Raw genomic sequence first — 17,905 nt, forward strand, 5'->3', positions numbered from 1 at the left:
ATGACCAGGCATCTGCGATATGGAATGCAAAAGAGAACCAGAGCAAACCAACAAACGAAAATGCAGAATCATTCACGACTTCACTTTATTACAAAGAGTAGTGCTCACAAACAGATATTTACACAATATTCCCATCATGTATAAAATCAATGAAGAGGAACTCCCAGATAGCGTCATCCTTATGCTTGCATCCAGCATGCATAGACTTGTGATAGAAATTCATACGGAACTCAACACGTTTGAAATAGGTTTTTTGAGAAGACAGTCAACAGAATGAAGATGCAAATACTTTCTAGCAGATCTTTCAGTCTTGGTACATCACTGATTATCAAGGCAGGGTTAGGCACAACTTTGAAAGAATAATAAACCAAAACCGATGACTTGGCTGCTGCATAGACACCGCTTGGCTTCTAAGGCTACAGGGACAAATAAGAATACTACGCCTGTCGTAGGTGTTCCGGTATGCACTGGTGCCTCTCACCACAAAAGTGTCTGCCTAAGTCTACTACTGTCTGCATTGTTCTTGCTGCAGTGATATTCTTCAAAAACCCGACCATTTAGCCTCTTAGGCTTCCTTGTTTGATGCCTAAGAATGTGGAAGACGGAAGGCGACAACATGAAGACTGAACCAAACTCATTGAATATTCTATATCAACCTGAATAATTAATATTTTGAAGCACGTTACTTAATATCTTTTTGTTGTTTTCTTTTGAACCATCTTACTCCCTTAATGTTTACTTCTCGCCAGCCCCGTAGATTTAGCTTGGTGATGAACAGGGCTTGAAGAACTACATAGTTTCTACGTTTATGATAAAGTAAAATGAGAGCAGATAAATCTTACTTAAAACTAGAACTTGAATCAGTTTGAGGAAACAAACCAGAAAGTTTAATCGGGTAGGAATGGGTAAAGAGGATCAACACCAGGTCATGTCGTCGGCTTTGGCTCTGCTTGAAAAATTGTTAGTGCAGATCCCGCTCAAACCCACCTCACATTCTCAATTCCACCCACATCACCCACCGACAACCTCTCACAAATGGATGCTATAGTCCGAAAAACCTGCCAACATTGAATCGCGACTCATACAACACCACCAAGTCAGTTTACAGGTCTCATAATCGCCTCACAACCATGGCCGTAAAAGCCCTCATCTCCACTCTCGAGGATGAAATCCTTGATCCGGAAGAAGGTAACCAAAAATAGCCTTCCAGCGTCATGACCAGCGACTTACAAAAGCACCCCAGAAACGTTCTTCCTCTTCTCGCACAAAATCCCCTCATCGAATCTGGGCTTCATCGACCCCAAAGCGACATCTCTCTCGCTGACTTTAGCGGACCGAGATTTCACCATCCATCAATCCCCCACCGTCCTCTCATCGACCCGCGCAGGCGGTACAACCGGCGCAGGTGAGCAGCCTCACCTTAATCAGATCTCCTCCCCTTTTCACCTACTCTCGACCTCATGGAAACCGGGGCACTCATATTTTTTTTTTTTTTCTTTCATGGAGAATCACGCTTCAAGCAAAACTAACCTCAACTCCCCAGTCCTCTGGAAAATCACCCCCGTCTTCGCATCCTACCTCTCCTCCCCGACCTCACCCTTCGCCACCATCTTCCACCCTTCCTCCACGGTGCTAGAACTAGGCTGCGGAATATCACCCCTGACAGCCCTCCTCCTCGCCCCGCGGATATCCCGCTACATCCTGACAGACCAACCTTACGTCTCGCGCATGATCCACCAGAACCTCGAAGCGAACCCCTTAGCATCGTCCGCCGCGACGAAATCGTCCTCTTCCTCCCGCAGACGAAAGGCAGGCGGAGGCGGAGGCGGAAGCGGAGCTTCTTCTTCTTCTTCTTCTTCTTCGTCCGCTTCCCACGCTGCTGCCGGGGTTGGTCAAGGGGGGGTAATCGAGTTCCGCTCTCTGGACTGGGAACTCGACACCCCGACCCCGGACCTGACGGGGTCCCCGTCGGCCCGCAGCTTCGACGCCGTGGTGTGCTGCGACTGCATTTACAACGAGGCGCTCGTCGACCCCCTCGTCTCCACGACCGCCGACCTCGCTCGTCTCCGCCTCCGCGCCCAGGAAGACGAGGAAGGGGGGGAAGGGGAGAAGAAGGAGGAGGAGGCGGCGGTTCGGTCCGAGCCGTGCGTTTGCATAGTGGCCCAGCAGCTGCGCAGCCCCGACGTCTTTGAGGAATGGGCCAAGAGTTTTCACGACAAGTTTCGCGTCTGGCGCGTCCCGGATTCGCTGTTGCCCGAGGGGCTCCGGATCGAGGCTGGGTTTGTGGTTCACATGGGTATCCTTAGAGAGTCCCGTTTCGAGATCTAGATGCGGTCGTTCCTACTACCATCAATACAGTTTTCACCAAGGGGGAAAAAAGAAGAGCAGACGAGATTCTGGAAAGTTGGTTTTGAAAAAAGGGTGTGCAAAAAACATTGGTCTTGCGAAAGCTCTGTTTTGCTGCGCATCTACCCTACATTGACATAAATAACTTTTCGGCTTGTTATAGAAAGCCATGTAACCAATCCCTAAAAGTTTGATCTCCCAATCGCCGCCAGCATACAAAATATGCTCAGAAAAGCCAATAAACCCATCGTATCGTATACACGTTACTGTTAAAAACTCCGAAAACCGATTTCCTTTTTCTATCCCTTTGTTCCTTTACCACTCGAGAGGCTCCGTCTTGGTCTCTCCCCGGTTCGTCTTGGGAACGGGGACAGCCTTGGCGAGGAGCTGGCCAGTCTTTGGGTTCCTCTTGAGGTAGCTGGTGCCGTCGAGCCAAGGAGTAAGTTTGGACATGCGGTTCTCGTACTCAGTGATCTTGTCGTTGAGCTGCATGGTCAGGCCAATGTCGTCGAGACCGTTGATAAGGCAGTGCTTGCGGAACTCCTCGACATCGAAGCTGGCGAGGGTGTTGCCGGCAGCATCCTTGATGAGCTGGTTGGGAAGGTCAATCTCAACCTCCTTGCCAGCGCGCGCCTCGTCGGCAATCCTCTCAAGCTTCGCCTGGTCGGGGATGACGATGGGCAACATGCCGTTCTTGAAAGTGTTGTTGAAGAAGATATCGGCGAAAGAGGGCGCGAGAATACACCTGATGCCAAAGTCGTTCAAGGCCCAGGGGGCGTGCTCTCTTGAGCTACCACAGCCGAAGTTGGGGCCAGTGACAACAAGGATCTTGGAGCTACGGTAGGGCTCGTTGTTGAGGACGAACTTGGGGTTCTCGGACCCATCCTCGTTGAAGCGCAGGGCGTAGAAAAGGGCCTTTCCGAGACCAGTGCGCTTGATGGTCTTGAGGAACTGCTTGGGAATGATGGCGTCGGTGTCAACGTTGGACATCTCCAGGGGGGCAGCAATGCCCTTGAGGTTGGTGAACTTGGGGAGGCCGGTGGAGCCGCCAGCACCAGCGGCGGCGGCGGCGGTTGTGTTGGTGTGAGGCTCGTTGTCCTCGGGCATGTCAGCGATAGCGTCCTTGTCCGCAGCGCTCTCCTCGATGCGCTCATCGACATGGGGCTCGAGAGGGGTGATGGCAGCCTCAATGTGAGGGCTGGCCTTGTACTGAGACAGTTTCCTGACATCAGCCAACTTGCCGACAACGGCAGCCGCAGCAGCCATGACGGGGGACATGAGATGCGTCCGGCTGCCGGCACCCTGGCGACCCTCGAAGTTTCTGTTGCTAGTGCTTGCGCATCTCTCCTTGGGGGCAAGGATGTCGGGGTTCATGCCCAGGCACATACTGCAACCAGCCTCACGCCACTCGAAACCAGCGTCAGAGAAGATCTTGTCCAGACCCTCAGCCTCGGCCTGAGTCTTGACCAGACCGGAGCCAGGAACGACCATGGCGCGCTTGATGTTGGAAGCAATCTTCTTGCCCTTGACGACGTGGGCAGCGGCACGCAGATCCTCAATACGGGAGTTAGTGCAAGAGCCGATGAAGACCTTGTCGACAACAATGTCTTCCATGGGAGTGCCGGCGGTCAGACCCATGTACTCCAGCATTCTGCGACCGGCAGCCTTCTTGGCCTCGGTGGAGAAGGTCTCGGGATCGGGAACGGTGCCGGTGATGGGGACAACGTCCTCGGGGCTAGTACCCCAGGTAATTGTGGGGATGATATCCTTGGCGTCAATGAAGACGTCAATGTCATACTTGGCCTCGGGGTCGGACTGGAGGGACTTCCAGTACTTGGTGGCGCGGTGCCACTCGTCCGAATTGTACTTGGGGGCGAGGGGGCGGTTCTTGAGGTACTCAAAGGTGATCTCGTCGGGGGCGACCATGCCGGCTCTTGCGCCACCCTCAATAGACATGTTGCAGATGGACATGCGGGCCTCCATGCTGAGGCTGCGAATAACAGAACCGCAGAACTCAATGACGGCACCGGTACCTCCGGCAGTTCCGATCTTGCCGATGGCGTGGAGGACAACGTCCTTGGAGCTGACGCCGGGAGCCAACTCGCCGTCGACCTGTATCCTCATGTTCTTGCTCCTCTTGGTAATCAAGCACTGGGTGGCGAGGACGTGCTCTACCTCACTGGTACCGATACCGAAAGCCAGGGCACCGAAGGCGCCGTGGGTGGAGGTGTGACTGTCTCCGCAGACAACAGTTGTGCCGGGGAGAGTGAAGCCCTGCTCAGGGCCAATGACATGGACAATACCCTGGCGCTTGTCGCCAAGGCCAAAGTATGTGAGGCCAAAGTCCTTGACATTCTCCTCCAGAGTGACGCACTGAACCCTAGAGTCATCCTCCTCAATGAAGGAGCCGATGTCCTTCATGCCTTTTCTCGACGAAGTGGGGACATTCTGTCGTCCCATGGAGTCAGCAAATGCGGCTTTTAGGGGAAGTGCATGCATGGGATTAATGACTTACGTGATCAGTTGTCGCCAGAGTGCAGTCCGGACGGCGCACTTTACGGCCGGCATTCTTCAGACCCTCGAAGGCTTGCTGCAGGCTTTGTTAGTGGGCTGTTGTGGTGGGGTTCGGAACACCGACGTCATCCGAAGGCGGACCAAAAAAAAGAGGCGTCACATACAGGAGAGGTAACCTCGTGAACCAGATGTCTGTCTATTGCGCAACCACCGTCAGTAAGAGTTCAACCGTTTTTAGGTACCAAAGCAGAGCTCGTTCCGGAGTTTGACTTACCAATGTACAGAAGAACTGTGCCATCGAGCTTCTCATCAACGACGTGGGCCTGGAGGACCTTGTCGTAGAGAGTCTGCGGGGTACCTTCGGCGACAGGCATTGTGCAAGTGTATAACCGGAAAGCGAAATCCAAAAGCAAGCAGTGTCCTCACGATAAGGGACGGGATCTGAGTATCCTCTTTTCACTCGGAGACTCTCAATCAAGTGGGGGGGATGGTTTGTAAAGAGTGAGAGAGAGAACTGGTCCGATTGGAATCAAGAAGCAAACAGGAGGAGTCGTGAGAAAGTGTAAAAGGGGGGAATTGGGGAGAGGGAGGGAGAGTAAAAGAGTAGAAGAAAAAGGTAGAAATTTCCTGTGTCGGAGAGAGGGTGGCAGGATGTGGGGGAAGAACAGCTCAATATGTATCTGCCGGACCGGGAGGCCTTCGACCTGATGGTGTGGACTGAAATAAAGGGAGTCCGGTACTATGTCAGGTACCCTTTACTTCTTAGAGTTGGGGGAACACTGAATCAACAAACGATACGAGTCTGAGCAAGGAAGAGGCCGCGCCCCGCGTCTTCACAAAAGTGCCCGCAACGTACCTTCCTAACGAAACAAAATGGCCAAAGCCATGAAGCTTTGGAACGAATCTGTTCCGATCATCGGAGGCGTCAGCTCCAGCCAGGGGCGGGTCCGGTCGCCGGAACGCGGGGTACAGCGCCCTGATTTGCAAATGACGGCAGTGGATTGGCCCGCCACAGCCAGGTGCCCTGCCCCGAGGGGTCCGCTCAGAACCTTCCAAATGCTGCCACGAAATTGGCCATGAGAGAGATTAGTGGATGAGACGGGCAAAACTGGGCACATGGGCGGGTTGCCCCTCTATGAGTCTTCACAGCGTAAGGGGGCCTCTTTTTTTTTTTTCTCTTTGGTCTGATTAATTTTTTTTTTCTCCTTGGGCCACACGCTTGACTATACAGATGCACGTGAGCCACCTAGAGCCCGCAATCTGACGAGTAATATGGGCTTGTAGGGGCTCAGTTCCGCCGAAAACAGCAAGTCTTTGAGTTTTCATGTGTCCGAGTTGTACCTTTGAATTGAACGGACCCAGAATTGCCCCCGTTTCCATCCGTCGTTTGCCGTCTCTACATTACCGTTGTCGCGCTGGTCTCATTTGTATCTTCATGTGCGTGATCGACAGGATCCTGTGGTACATTGCAGTTGAGGCAGAGTGGGAGAGAGAGAGAGAGAGAGAAAGAGAGAGGGACCGGTTTCGATCCCGACGCCGGCAGTCCTCAGCCAGTACTTGGCAACGTGTTGCATTGGACTGGAGCGTAATAGGCTCCGTACACGCGTATCACACAAAACTGTCGCAGATATGTATGCAACAGTCAGTACAGCGCTTACTCGATGATGACGCTACACTACATAACCGCATAACCACTTGACAAACGGTCTAGATCGGCGCCGACCAGGCTACTGTGTGATTTGTGAAGCCAGACCTTCCTGAAAAGACTGACTCCCAGTCACTCAGCTCTCACCGCATCGGCCGTGTCTCCTACGGTGATCCCAACACTCGCCCCAAACTAAACCGGAGCTTATTACAAAACTCGACATTTAGACCCGAGGTGCCGACCTTTCATCAAGCACCACGCATAACTCAGCGCCCGTTCTGCAATGCACATCACTGAGTAGAGTTAACCATGCCACATATCGATACTGTATCGCCAATCTACCTCTACGCTACTGGCTAGCCGTACCGCTTCCCTACCCTTCTGCATGCTTGTCCACTCTCCTACCCCACACAAGCTCAACAGTGGCCGTCAATCTCGTATCATTTTTCTCACACTGCGCTTTCGGACTCGCCTTATCGCACACACACCCTGACACCCTCTCCCCCAACCCAGCCGATGTACGGCGTGACAGGGCCGCACAGCCATCCCGGTCCCTACTGCGCCGATCGGCGGTTGGTCGGGCTTGAACGCCAAGCTTTCCTCCACAGCTGCCCTCTTCTGTCAAACCACCGGCTGCCAGGAACCGTAAATCACAATCAAATATCCCCCAGCATGCCTTTCAGATCCCCAGCATGGTTCGCATCATCCGCATCACCCATGCGATCCCCTGTGACGTCCGGATTGCTGCCGCCAATGAGATGAAACCGCCGATCAACGCAAGCAGGACCACCCAAACGTCTGCCCAGGTCGACTTGTAAGCATCGACTCGCTGTCTGAGAGGCGATGTCGGAACGAAGCATGGTGATATGAGTTCCCAGTACGACTTGGCCAAGCTAATCACGAGCTGCTGGCCTTGAGTGGCGTGTTCCTGCATCTTCCTATTCCATTCCTCTCTTCGCAAATGACTTTCGATGGCGCCGTCTTCGGAGCGGTTGGCCTTCCGGGTAGTCGAGCCGTTGCAGCCAACCGTCGACGTGGCTAGATTCTTTAGACTGACTTGTTTGACCGGGTTGGGTGGCAGTGTCGTGTTGCACTTGTTGTATAGCGCTTGCCTCACCAATTTGTGCTGTTTGTGTTGATTGCGGTTGCTCTGTTTGTCCAAAAACAGTAGGTTTCCATTCGTGATAGCCTCCGATTTCGCGACTTGCATGTTGCGACTCTCCAAAGATGCTGTGCTCGAGTTGGAGTCGCCTCGCATCGTTACCAAATGGGACTTGGCATGCTTGATCAATTCCGGAATCGCACCATTGGCCTTGCGGCCTTTCCGAATTGCTTTGCTCTTGTTGGCTGCTTTGATCATGTGGACACCATTTTGTATCCTGGTTCTGACTACGCCATTGAGAGGTAAGCTCTTCAAGTTGTGAGCGTCTGTATTTCCTCTCTTGCTCACTGGAACGCTTCTTTTCGGAGTTTCCACCGTCCTGTTGTCCAACTCTGGCAATGCGGGCCTGGGCATTTCTAAAGTTTTGTTCGTTTTGTAGATGTGGTGAACGGCTTCCCCCAAGACGCTCAGGGGTAATATAGACGTGGACGTGTGTGATGTGACAGAGTCCTCCGTCAAGTCCACCTGAAGGTTCTCTTCCACAAGGGAATTGCTTGCATATGACCTCACGGCCACCTCCCGGATCGCAGGCTTTGGGAGGGTCTGTATCAGATCGCTGTCTCTCGAAACCAGAGCCTGACCGCGTCCCGGGCACTTGAGCCGGCAAGGAGGAGACGTTGTGGGGTTGTTTTCTCGTGAACTTAGCACCGGGCTGTTGAAGCGGAAATGAACTGACTTCGGTCGGCTGCCTCCCTTGGTTGTCAATATGGGATTGCTTGCTCGGTAATGTGCCGGCTTTTCTGGACAGCTGTCTGTCGACGTCGATGCTGGGCTGCATAACTGGTAATGAGCCGACGTCGCTGGTTCGTTCTCTGCCGACTGTTCCGCTAGATTGCTGGGGCGGCACTGAAATGGTACCGCTGATGTCTCGTCTGTCGATGTTGACATTTGATCGTCGTATAGCCGACTTGAGTGTCGATGTGTCATTACACTCCACCTTTCGCTCCCTTGTCTGTCTTGGGGCTCTTCGCATTGGCTCAGCATACCAAGACTTTGGTCGAAGCCAGTAGTGGTGGTGGTGTGCATGAGAGCACTGTTGGTTGCCGTCCGATCCTCGGCCTGTTCCTGGTTTGATATAGTCCACATTGGAATGCAATGTGGTGTCGACTTTTCTCTGATCCCCATCTCTTCCGTTGGGAGAAAGCTCTCCTGGGTTGGTATGAAATCCACCATCCCGAGATGTTTGCCAACTGGATCCTGAAGATAATCCTTGGCCCTCTTGCCTGTTGGTGACGGCTTTGGAATTACTGAAGGAAGCAGATGTGTCGAAGATGACCCTGACCGGGATAAGGTCACTGTAACTTCCTTCATGGGAGGCTTGGCTGATGTCTTCATCTTCGAAACGTACGGATTTGCTTCGAGTGTGAGAACCTGTTCTCTTGTGGTTTCGTTCTGGGTATCGAAGGCCTGGGTTGCGTGCATTTGAGGATTCTGTTCGTATGCCATCGGGTGAAAGTAGTCTTCTATGATGGGATTCTCTGTTCTCTGTTGTTCCGGCCAGTGGTTCTGAAGTTCGTGGGTTTTGTCCAGGGAAAAGACTCGGCTGAGATTGCTGGCCGATTGTTTGTTGTTCAAGGTTGTGCCCGAATGACCGAGGGGCAACGGAATCATCCCCAATTTTTTCCTGCTCAGTTGGTCTGATAGAGTTCGTTTTTGCAAATCGTTCTTTCCTACGCTCAATTGCGCCGTCTGGATGGAATCGACCGGGGGTGCTTGCTCGTCTCCCGGCTCGACTTCCTCCAGAGGCTGCTGGACTAAAAAAGGGGCTGGTTTCGCATTGTTGTTGGGCTGTGGTAGTATTGTGATGTTCGAGTTACCGCTAGGCAGCGAATAAGGAGTAGGAGGGGTTTTCTGCGTCGAAGGGGACTTTGGACCGTCGTTACACACCGGGTCTGGAAGTTTGGAGTGATGTGGCGGATTAGTTGTGTATGGTTTGACATCAAAGGAGATACCATTGCCTATGGGTTCTGTATCACCAAGAGGCACAAGATCATAATTCTTCTGGTAGAAATGGTGTACGATCGTATCCGAAGAATCTGCGTGATCCTTATCGACTATGATACGCTTCGGTGCAAGTCTCTTGGAGCCTGAGATGTTCGATGCCGACTCAAGGAGATCTTGTACTCTTCGAGGCTTCGGCGAAATGCGACCGTCCTTAGTTACTGAGCCTGTGCACCCAATCAGCAACTGTGGTTCAACGTCCCATTTTGATCTTTCGTCTGTTCGAATGTCGTTCGATGAAAGAGTTTTGCCCTCAGTGTTTAGCTTGTTAACTTACCGTGGTTGGACATGCTTCCTGATGACTGCGCGATAGGACTCAGGCCAGGTCCACGTGCAGATGACCACTGTTGTCGATATTGCTTCCACTGGACCTTGTCCTGAGCACGGCGAAGCGCTTCTTTTTCTCGATCCTTCCGAGCAAATCTCTCTTTTTCGCGGTTTAAGACACGCTTCGTGTCTTGCTCAGTCAATACCGTAGCTCCTCTGCGATCAACCACAGGTTTTCTCTGCGGCTTCTGAAATGACGACAACTTCTGGTCCAGGGCCCAGGTTGCCGAGCTGCTTGTAGAGGGTGTAACAACATCCAATTCCCCAGTACCAGGGTTGACACCTTGAACGCCAAGATAGTCACCGCTTTCTTTGAGACTTCTCCTTTGCGAATGGGCCAGTCGGCGCTCCTCTATACTCCGTTCCTGTGTGGTTTTGGTAGCCGTGGCGTTCGCTCCAGTGCCAGCTTCCTAAATTTTAGACTCGGCAGCTGAAGAAAGATCAATGTGATTAGATGCCTCTTCAGTTATGTTCCAATTATCACTGCGATTTGAGGCTTTTCCCACCCGAGACGATCCGCGGTGAGAACGGCGAGTTTTTGTCTTTTTCTTCTCGTGGGTCTCCCAGTATCCTCTAACTCGAAGTGTACCCCCTTTCTCGGCGCGATAACTCGGCAAGAGACTTCTCAATCGCGAGCTGAGAGTCGGCTTTGTGGCCGATTCCTCGGATTGTTGTTCCTCGGATCTCTGGCGAAAGCCTGGAAACGAAGGGCCTTGAAGTCGCTGATCAGCGCCTGGGGCAGAGTGGGTAGACATTGTTATGTCGGGGACATTCTAGGAGGCAAAATGCTACAACTTAGGAGGTAAACAAACAATAACGAGGCGTTGTTAGCCGTGAGATGTCACTGGGAATATCCTGCAACGTTGATGGTAAAACTTGGTGGTCGACCAAGATGGGGAAAGGGTACCCTTGTAATGATAAAGGAGGGGGAACGATGGAACAGTGACATGTACTGAGGACCAGACTACCTTCAATTATTCCGCAAAGTACTGTGTTTTTAATGAAAGGCGGCCCCACGAATTCTGTCTTGATTACGCCTTCTCTTTCCTTCCGTACTTGCGATAGAGTCACGCAGTTATTTGCTGCAGGGAGACTCGGAAGGTGCTTAAACGTAACTGTCAACGGAAAAGTTTGCCGATTGTTTCTACATTATTTGCTTCTTTCGTCTGGTTGTATTACTGCAACTTTACTCGCTGTCTATGCCAGTGTTATTTTGCGGCCTGTTTCCGTTGCAAACAGGTGTAAGTGAGCCTAGCATAATATGCCTTGATAAGGACGCAATATTGACGTCCATCTATGAACAACTATGAAGAAAACAACCAAGAACTGGCTTGTTGCTTCAACGCCATAGATCACGCAACTACTGGACTAACCTTTTCAACTCTGAAAACGTTGGATTTCATCATGTTGTCACTTGCACCACAAGTATTCACTGTTGACACAACAAAGAGGCAGTCGCAGGAGTGGAGGAACCTCATTCTTGTTCAGTCTGATGGTTGAATTAAGAGTTAACGGAAAAGAACGCCAGCCCTGATTGCCCACCCACCGCCAAAACCCAACGCCGCCGTATGCTGCAGATGTAGATGCGTTTCGAAACTACTTGGCAAAAGAAAAAAGTCCGCCGTAAACTACCGTTGAAATACCTATGCTTGAACCGCACCTTAATGAAGAAATCTGGATTTCCTAATGGAACCCAGACCATCTCGACGGGTATCGTTCTTGTTGTTGCAATGTCCTATTCCTCTTCGCACTAGCAAAAGGGTTGTAGTTGGCTGAATGTGTGTCCACCGCATCGGAGCCCGTTGATCTTCTTGTCTCGGAATGCTTCAGCGGGCTTCCTCCCCTGCGCTGTTCAAGTGCCGCCATTTCCCGAGAGTTCCGCGGTGACATAAAACCTTGGTTGACATCGTTCATGCTTGTTGCCTTCTTAAGCGGCGACTTCGCATGCGTGAACACGCCAAGGTTTCCACCAAAGTTTGTGGACCCAGCATTTGTGCCAATGTTTGAAGTAGATGTCGAAGTAGACTGATACCCAGACGGGAGGCTCTGTCGGATGGGTCGTGAACTAGGTACTGGCGTGAACATTTCAGAGCGCCGGCTCGATGTAGGTGTGAAAAGACGAGAAGCAAACCCACTCGTAGGTGGTGTATGAACCGGCTCGTCCTTGCTAACGTGGGGATTGGGAGTGACCACAAATTCCTTCTTGATGACCGTTGTGGGAGTACCGACTTCGACAAATGACTCTTCATCTTTAGACTCTTCAGGCGAGCACTGCGTACCGACATCGCGAACAACAGGGTGAAGGCGCGGGCGCACAAACTTGGCGTCGTACTCGTGAAGAACCTCCTTGTGGATAATGGCCGTGTCCTTGATCTGTTGGGCGTATCGGGACTGGACGAAAAGCAGCTGCGCCGAGAGAATAAGCTGCAAAATGATGCAGTTAAAGACAGTGACGCTAGGTCGCGGGTCCAAGGGCACCAGGGGAAGGAACATCATGTAGACCAGAACGTGGCCGGGGCTGAACAAGCAGAAGAGCTGTAGAGAAACCGGGAGAGGGTCCCAAACGCTCAGTTCCCACACATCACTCAGCTTATCAGGGTGGGCGCGAGCCTCGGCATTTTCAGGTGCAAGAAGGCTTCCTAGTCGTCGAAGAGGAGAAGAGACGGAAGGATCGGATCTTGCCTTAACTCGTTGAGCTGAAGGGGTATGCGGCTTGTCCTCGACACTGACTTGGAACAATCGGTACTGTCTCGTTCTTGTCATGGCGTAGAATGCGTTGGTAAAGGAAACGATGGCTAGAACCCAAACGAGTGGTCGAACCTGGGGATGAATTAGCGTATGCGATGCGCGAAGCGTATGATGATGAACAACTAACCACGAACGTCACGAAGCTGCCAGAACCTGCGTCCCCGAATACATCATCCTCGACATCCGAAACCGTGCTATTAGCTCTGGAAAGAAGGAAGGCGAAGTTGAATGCGAGCCCCAGCTGTGTCCCCAGCGCCTTGGAGTCCCAATCCCTTGTCTCGAGCTCCTCCGACAACCATAGAAGGTTGTCCATCGGGTTGAGCCAGGCTTTCACGCGCTCGGCGAGCGGCTTCTTCCTGACAAGACGCGGCATCTCCTTGAGTAATTGCGTTTCTCCTTGTCGATATTCCCGGCGAAGTTGATGTTTTGGCGGCCTAACGGCGTCGAAAGGGGTTGTCGACGAGCCCGAGGGTGGTTGTTGTCGCTTGCGAAATTGTTTACAAAGAAGCCGTCGCCAGGTCTATTGATTTTTGGAGGTTGTCCCGCCAGGCAGAGCTTCCTACAGGGGTAAGGTGGCATGCGCAAGGTCCAAAGAATTGAAAGGTACCGACACTGAGAGACAGATACGTACCTCATGTCGTGGGTTAGTGGGGCTGGTCTCATGGAAGGAAGCAGTCGCATCCGTGCATCTGTTAGTAGGCCTTGGTGGTCGCAGGCAGTACCAGGTGGCCAAGTGCTAACACCTCCAGGGACCCGCAAGAGGCTGTTGCGGCCTGTGGCTGTACGAACCGTCCTAGTAGGTAATCAAGGCAGTACGTCAATCCGCTCGCCGACTCCTGGGCACCGCAAGCTCTCCTACAACCCGCAACAAGTCACCCGCCAGGATGACTTCACAAGCAGACTACAAGGACCGGCAGTTCCTTGCCGTGATTGGCGACGAGGTTTGACTGCCTGATATGATGATAGCGCGATTGCAGCAGCTGACGGCTTCGATAGGACTCGGTTACCGGCCTCCTCCTCGCAGGCATCGGGGTGCGCTCTCTCAAATACACGAACGACAACGTCGGTTCAAGGTTCGCTAACGGCTTTGCAGCACGTCAGCACGGGTGCCGACCAGGAGAAGAACTTCTTGGTGGTGGATAGCAAGACTGATACCGCTGCGATCGAGTCTGCGTTTGAATCATTTACGTCGAGGAAGGATATTGGCATCGTCCTCATCAATCAGCACGTCAGTTGCGCTCGAGAGGGGGAAATGCATCATACAGTGGTGAAGGCTAATAAGAGGACAGGTTGCCGACCGCATAAGACACCGCATCGATACCTATACAGCCGCATTCCCGACCGTGCTGGAGATACCGTCCAAGGACCACCCGTACGACCCAGAGAAGGACAGCGTCTTGCGCAGGGTGCGCAGATTGTTTGGAGAGTAGACAAATGCCTGCACAAATTTGGGATGGTCGGGAAGAAGAGAAGATCCGGCATGGGGTTAGAGAATGCAGGATACGGATGGCCCATACAGGTCTATCATTAAAATAAATCGAGAGCTACCAGTCTAGTACCCCGCGGCCCTATGTACGTATGCATTATCATGCCGACACTCCTACGCAGAACAAAGTATTCCAAAGGAAGAAAAGAGCATCCCAAGCGAAGCAGCCATGAGAGTAACGAGGTGCGGTATTCCAAGGTAATGATGCCAAAGCCGAGCTATGATGTGGAAACTCCCTCAACGTCAATCTGATATGTATCGCTACGTGCAACTGTAAACCATGCTCATACTCCGTCATCGTAAACCAATCATGATGCCTTTGACAATACTTTAGAGCTCGAGACTGAAGAAGCTCTTCTTGTTGCTGCGAGAAAAGACGACAGACGCGGTCAAACAGGTGATGGGCTTGTCATCGGCGGTGTAAACGTCCGCCAGAACAGTGTACTTGCCCTGTACATAGGGTCAGTGACTTGTTCACAACTAAAAGGGACACCAGCAGGTGGAAACTTACAGAAGGAATCTCATTGGGAAGCTCGACAGACTTGACGATGCTAAGGGCTCCCTTCTCAATAGGGCACTCGAGGTCGACGTTCTCGATCTGGTCACACAGATCTGCCTTCGTGCTGATGAGGCGAATGAGGCCGTACTTGACCTGCAGGAGGACGTAGGCGCCCTGCTCGATGTTCTCCTTGACGGTGCCGGAAGCTTTGATGACAAGCTCCTTGCCACTGAAAAAAAAATCATGTTAGCCAGCCCTTTGTTTCAAGATGCCGGGATATTTGATGCGCGTCATCGACTGCGTTTGAATGTAGAGTAACCGGTAAGAAACGTACGCCTGAGGAGGGTTGGGAGAAAGGTCAACGCTGTCGATCTTGACAATGTCGCTGTTGTGATCCTTATCGCAAAGCTCAAGGGGAGAGTCACCGGGGACCTTGAGGCCGTCGTTAACGATGACGGATTGGTCCCTCTGGACGAGAACGCTGGCACCAGCCGGTGCGAGACCGGCGGAGAGGAAGGCGATGACAGCCGTGGCGAACCTCATCGCGGGCGAAGATGAAGCGGTACGTTAGGGCGAGATAGGAAGATAAATTTCGAATGTTGGATGATCTGAAGACAGTACGGCGGCGGTATTAGAGGTGTTGGCGTGAGGTCTTTGATGTCCTAGCTTCGACGTTTCGCGTAGAGATGGCTGGTGAGGTAAGATAGAGAGATGGAGCAGCTCCTGCGAGAGACTGCGGTTGGCAGGTGGTGAACAATGGGGCTGGGTTTGGGGGAGAACGTCATGGGGGCAACCAAGGAGCACTCTGATTCGTCGCTCGGGGTGGATCATTGGTTGGGAACAAGCGCCGTTTCCCTCCGCAGAGGCCATGGCGACATTGAAAGGCCTGGTCGGCGAATAGACTTGCTGTTATGTACAAAGAGGCTTTATACAAATAAGTTCACTCAGAAAAATCTGGATGACATTTGCCAATCTCGACTCTTTGGAAGTCTACTGAGACCCCAAATGAACGATTTGGCCATCTCACTTCGTCGCCATTTGGGGCTGTCTTGAAGAAAGTAAACCCCCAAATGGCACATCTCTTGTTCTGGTAGTCCTCAGTGCACGAGCCATCTCGAATTCCCACTTTTTGCGTCGTCCCCTCCCGATCCCACATTCGTTATCAGCTTCCCAGATTATCTTTCTTGAAGTGCAGAGCGCCACTATAACCTACATTGCGGCGAAGGCCTGCGACAAAGCACTCGCGTTCAACCACAACACTACCAAGGCTACTGAAGCGAGGCAGCGTTAGATGGCAATCTCGTTACTACGGTTAAGGCAATTGGTTTTTGCCTCCATCATGCCCAACAAATGGGATTGCTTGATTAATGAAAAGTAACTGTCCGTTTCGACTACGCAGGTATCGCTGGAAGATCCCTGGACTTTTTGGTCCCGTGGTTAGGTCCAAGCAGGCAGTCAACGAACATCAGCATAAAGAGCCAAGTGGCCGGCCCTCTTTCCTCCATTCTCTCAAGGTCTTTTACCGTCGCAAGCCACTGAACCCCCCGAGCTTCCTGGCGTTAGGACCAGCGCAGCATGGTCCTTCTTCCGATCGAAGCATTCAGAAAGTCCCGATTGCGCAGGTTTCGTGATTGGACAACCGACCCCCACGACTCAAGAGGTGTGCTACAGCATGGATGATGACCTGTGGAAAAGGTAGCCACGGTGCCACAACAGGAGCCACACCACCTTATGCATCTCCTACGCTGGGTAGCTATCATTTTAGGGTCGCAAAGGTTGACTTAGCCCAATCACAGCGACTTCGAAGAGCAGGGAGCCTTCGCTGGAAGGGCGTGAGTGAGAGGCTTGAGAAGGGGACCACCTTGGACGAAGATCGGGGGAACCGTGGTCAAGTACCGGACACCTCAGCCTGCAGCCGTGGCTATCGGCGTCGCATACTTTGCGTTAGGCCTCGAAAACAACAATGTAGGACAGGGACATCCTAGTTAACTATATATGGACCGCGAATCATGATGGGGTAGGGGGACAGACGCCAGCTGAAGACGAAATGTACGTTCGAGAGTCGCGACTCTTTGTTTTGTTTGTCCACCAGACTGCTGCTGCCGGGTTTGAGGGATGCGAAAAGGCGGGGGCGAATGCAACGGGGAAGCCAAGTAGCGCTTTTTAGCATGTCGATCTGAATGACCAAGGGAGGGCGTAGTCAGAGGGAAGGGAGAATAAAATCACCATAAAAAAAAAGTAAGACGTATTCGAGAATATGGCGTGCATCATTGTCTCCTCTACCTCGTCCTGTTGCACTCGGATCAACCAGAGCGCTCTGAGTCTCGGCGTCGCCCTAATGACAGCGGCAGTGCAGCGCAGATAAGGGAAGCGCAAAGGCGCCGAGTCGCATTTCAAGTGTGCACATATACTGGGTTCGAGCATTGACGGGAGACATGTACCGATACTTGGGCAACTCTGACTGCTTGAGGCGGATTGATGACACCTAAGCAGGCCAAAAGGCCACCACCCTTGTCGGTATGTCGCGTAGAGTTCAAGGTAGCGTGCCATTGACCGAGCCTTTGGAGGTGAACCTAGTCTTTGGTGAGGAGGTGAGGAGGTGAGCCCGTCCCGGAGAAGGAGAGTGCAAGAGCAGAAGAGAGCACCAGTGACGGCGACAGGTAAAGCGGAAGTGGAGGAGAAAGGCAACGTGGGATGGTTTAGGTCACAGTGCTTGGGAAGAGGGGCCGGCAAGGGCTTTCAGTGCCGGGAGGACGCAGCGCAGTGGATTGTGGGAGTATGAATACCAGTGATGACATGCCCTCCTGCATACTGCTGTCGTTCTTTGCCGATGGGCGACGTAAGATGGCAGCATGATGATGGGATATGGTTTGGTGACGGAGTGAGGCGGGAGGGTTTGCTGCAGGCAGTCATCGAATGCCGTGTAAGGTGATGATGGTCTGGTTTGCAGACGAAAAGACGTTTTGCTCCATCGACGGCATCGACCAAATTGAAATTGCCATCTGAATCGCTGAATTATTTGTCGCCTTTCGACGACATAAACAAAAGAGCCATGTAAGACTGTGCAGGTCTTGTTCTGCAGGTCGCCAACACGAAGGACCGGGGCAGGGCGGACCGACTTGCGTGTGCTTGGTATGGGCATGGTTACAGGGGAGTGGAGGAAGCGAACAACAGACC

The 17,905-nt window shown here is 52.3% G+C and overlaps 6 protein-coding genes across 6 annotated transcripts; 2 read left to right on the plus strand and 4 right to left on the minus strand.

Annotated features, from left to right (window-relative positions):
- Nucleotides 1–1,130: 1,130 nt before the first annotated feature.
- Nucleotides 1,131–2,328, plus strand: CTRU02_212172 (uncharacterized protein; the record flags this gene model as incomplete). The annotated part of the gene is made up of 3 exons (XM_070205787.1): nucleotides 1,131–1,188; nucleotides 1,223–1,405; nucleotides 1,544–2,328. 3 exons carry the CDS (start codon nucleotides 1,131–1,133, stop codon nucleotides 2,326–2,328), a joined length of 1,026 nt encoding a protein of 341 aa, XP_070060600.1.
- Nucleotides 2,329–2,661: 333 nt separating this feature from the next.
- Nucleotides 2,662–5,234, minus strand: CTRU02_212173 (3-isopropylmalate dehydratase; the record flags this gene model as incomplete). Its single annotated transcript, XM_036724998.1, has 4 exons — nucleotides 2,662–4,794; nucleotides 4,862–4,936; nucleotides 5,025–5,056; nucleotides 5,135–5,234. 4 exons carry the CDS (start codon nucleotides 5,232–5,234, stop codon nucleotides 2,662–2,664), a joined length of 2,340 nt encoding a protein of 779 aa, XP_036583163.1.
- Nucleotides 5,235–7,184: 1,950 nt separating this feature from the next.
- On the minus strand, nucleotides 7,185–9,958 carry CTRU02_212174 (uncharacterized protein; the record flags this gene model as incomplete). Its single annotated transcript, XM_070205788.1, has 4 exons — nucleotides 7,185–7,894; nucleotides 7,956–8,623; nucleotides 9,016–9,835; nucleotides 9,946–9,958. The coding sequence occupies 4 exons, from the start codon at nucleotides 9,956–9,958 to the stop codon at nucleotides 7,185–7,187; spliced, it is 2,211 nt and encodes a 736-aa protein (XP_070060601.1).
- Nucleotides 9,959–11,678: 1,720 nt separating this feature from the next.
- Nucleotides 11,679–13,116, minus strand: CTRU02_212175 (uncharacterized protein; the record flags this gene model as incomplete). Its single annotated transcript, XM_036724996.1, has 2 exons — nucleotides 11,679–12,815; nucleotides 12,871–13,116. The coding sequence occupies 2 exons, from the start codon at nucleotides 13,114–13,116 to the stop codon at nucleotides 11,679–11,681; spliced, it is 1,383 nt and encodes a 460-aa protein (XP_036583161.1).
- A 511-nt stretch (nucleotides 13,117–13,627) lies between these two features.
- Nucleotides 13,628–14,173, plus strand: CTRU02_212176 (vacuolar ATP synthase subunit f; the record flags this gene model as incomplete). The annotated part of the gene is made up of 4 exons (XM_036724995.1): nucleotides 13,628–13,684; nucleotides 13,740–13,775; nucleotides 13,837–13,971; nucleotides 14,033–14,173. The coding sequence occupies 4 exons, from the start codon at nucleotides 13,628–13,630 to the stop codon at nucleotides 14,171–14,173; spliced, it is 369 nt and encodes a 122-aa protein (XP_036583160.1).
- A 386-nt stretch (nucleotides 14,174–14,559) lies between these two features.
- Nucleotides 14,560–15,271, minus strand: CTRU02_212177 (phosphatidylglycerol phosphatidylinositol transfer protein; the record flags this gene model as incomplete). The annotated part of the gene is made up of 3 exons (XM_036724994.1): nucleotides 14,560–14,679; nucleotides 14,741–14,957; nucleotides 15,063–15,271. The coding sequence occupies 3 exons, from the start codon at nucleotides 15,269–15,271 to the stop codon at nucleotides 14,560–14,562; spliced, it is 546 nt and encodes a 181-aa protein (XP_036583159.1).
- Between the last annotated feature and the right edge of the window lie 2,634 nt (nucleotides 15,272–17,905).

This window comes from Colletotrichum truncatum (genome assembly GCF_014235925.2).
Source record: "Colletotrichum truncatum strain CMES1059 chromosome Unknown Contig_0008, whole genome shotgun sequence".
In the NCBI taxonomy this organism is placed as follows: Eukaryota; Fungi; Ascomycota; class Sordariomycetes; order Glomerellales; family Glomerellaceae; genus Colletotrichum; species Colletotrichum truncatum.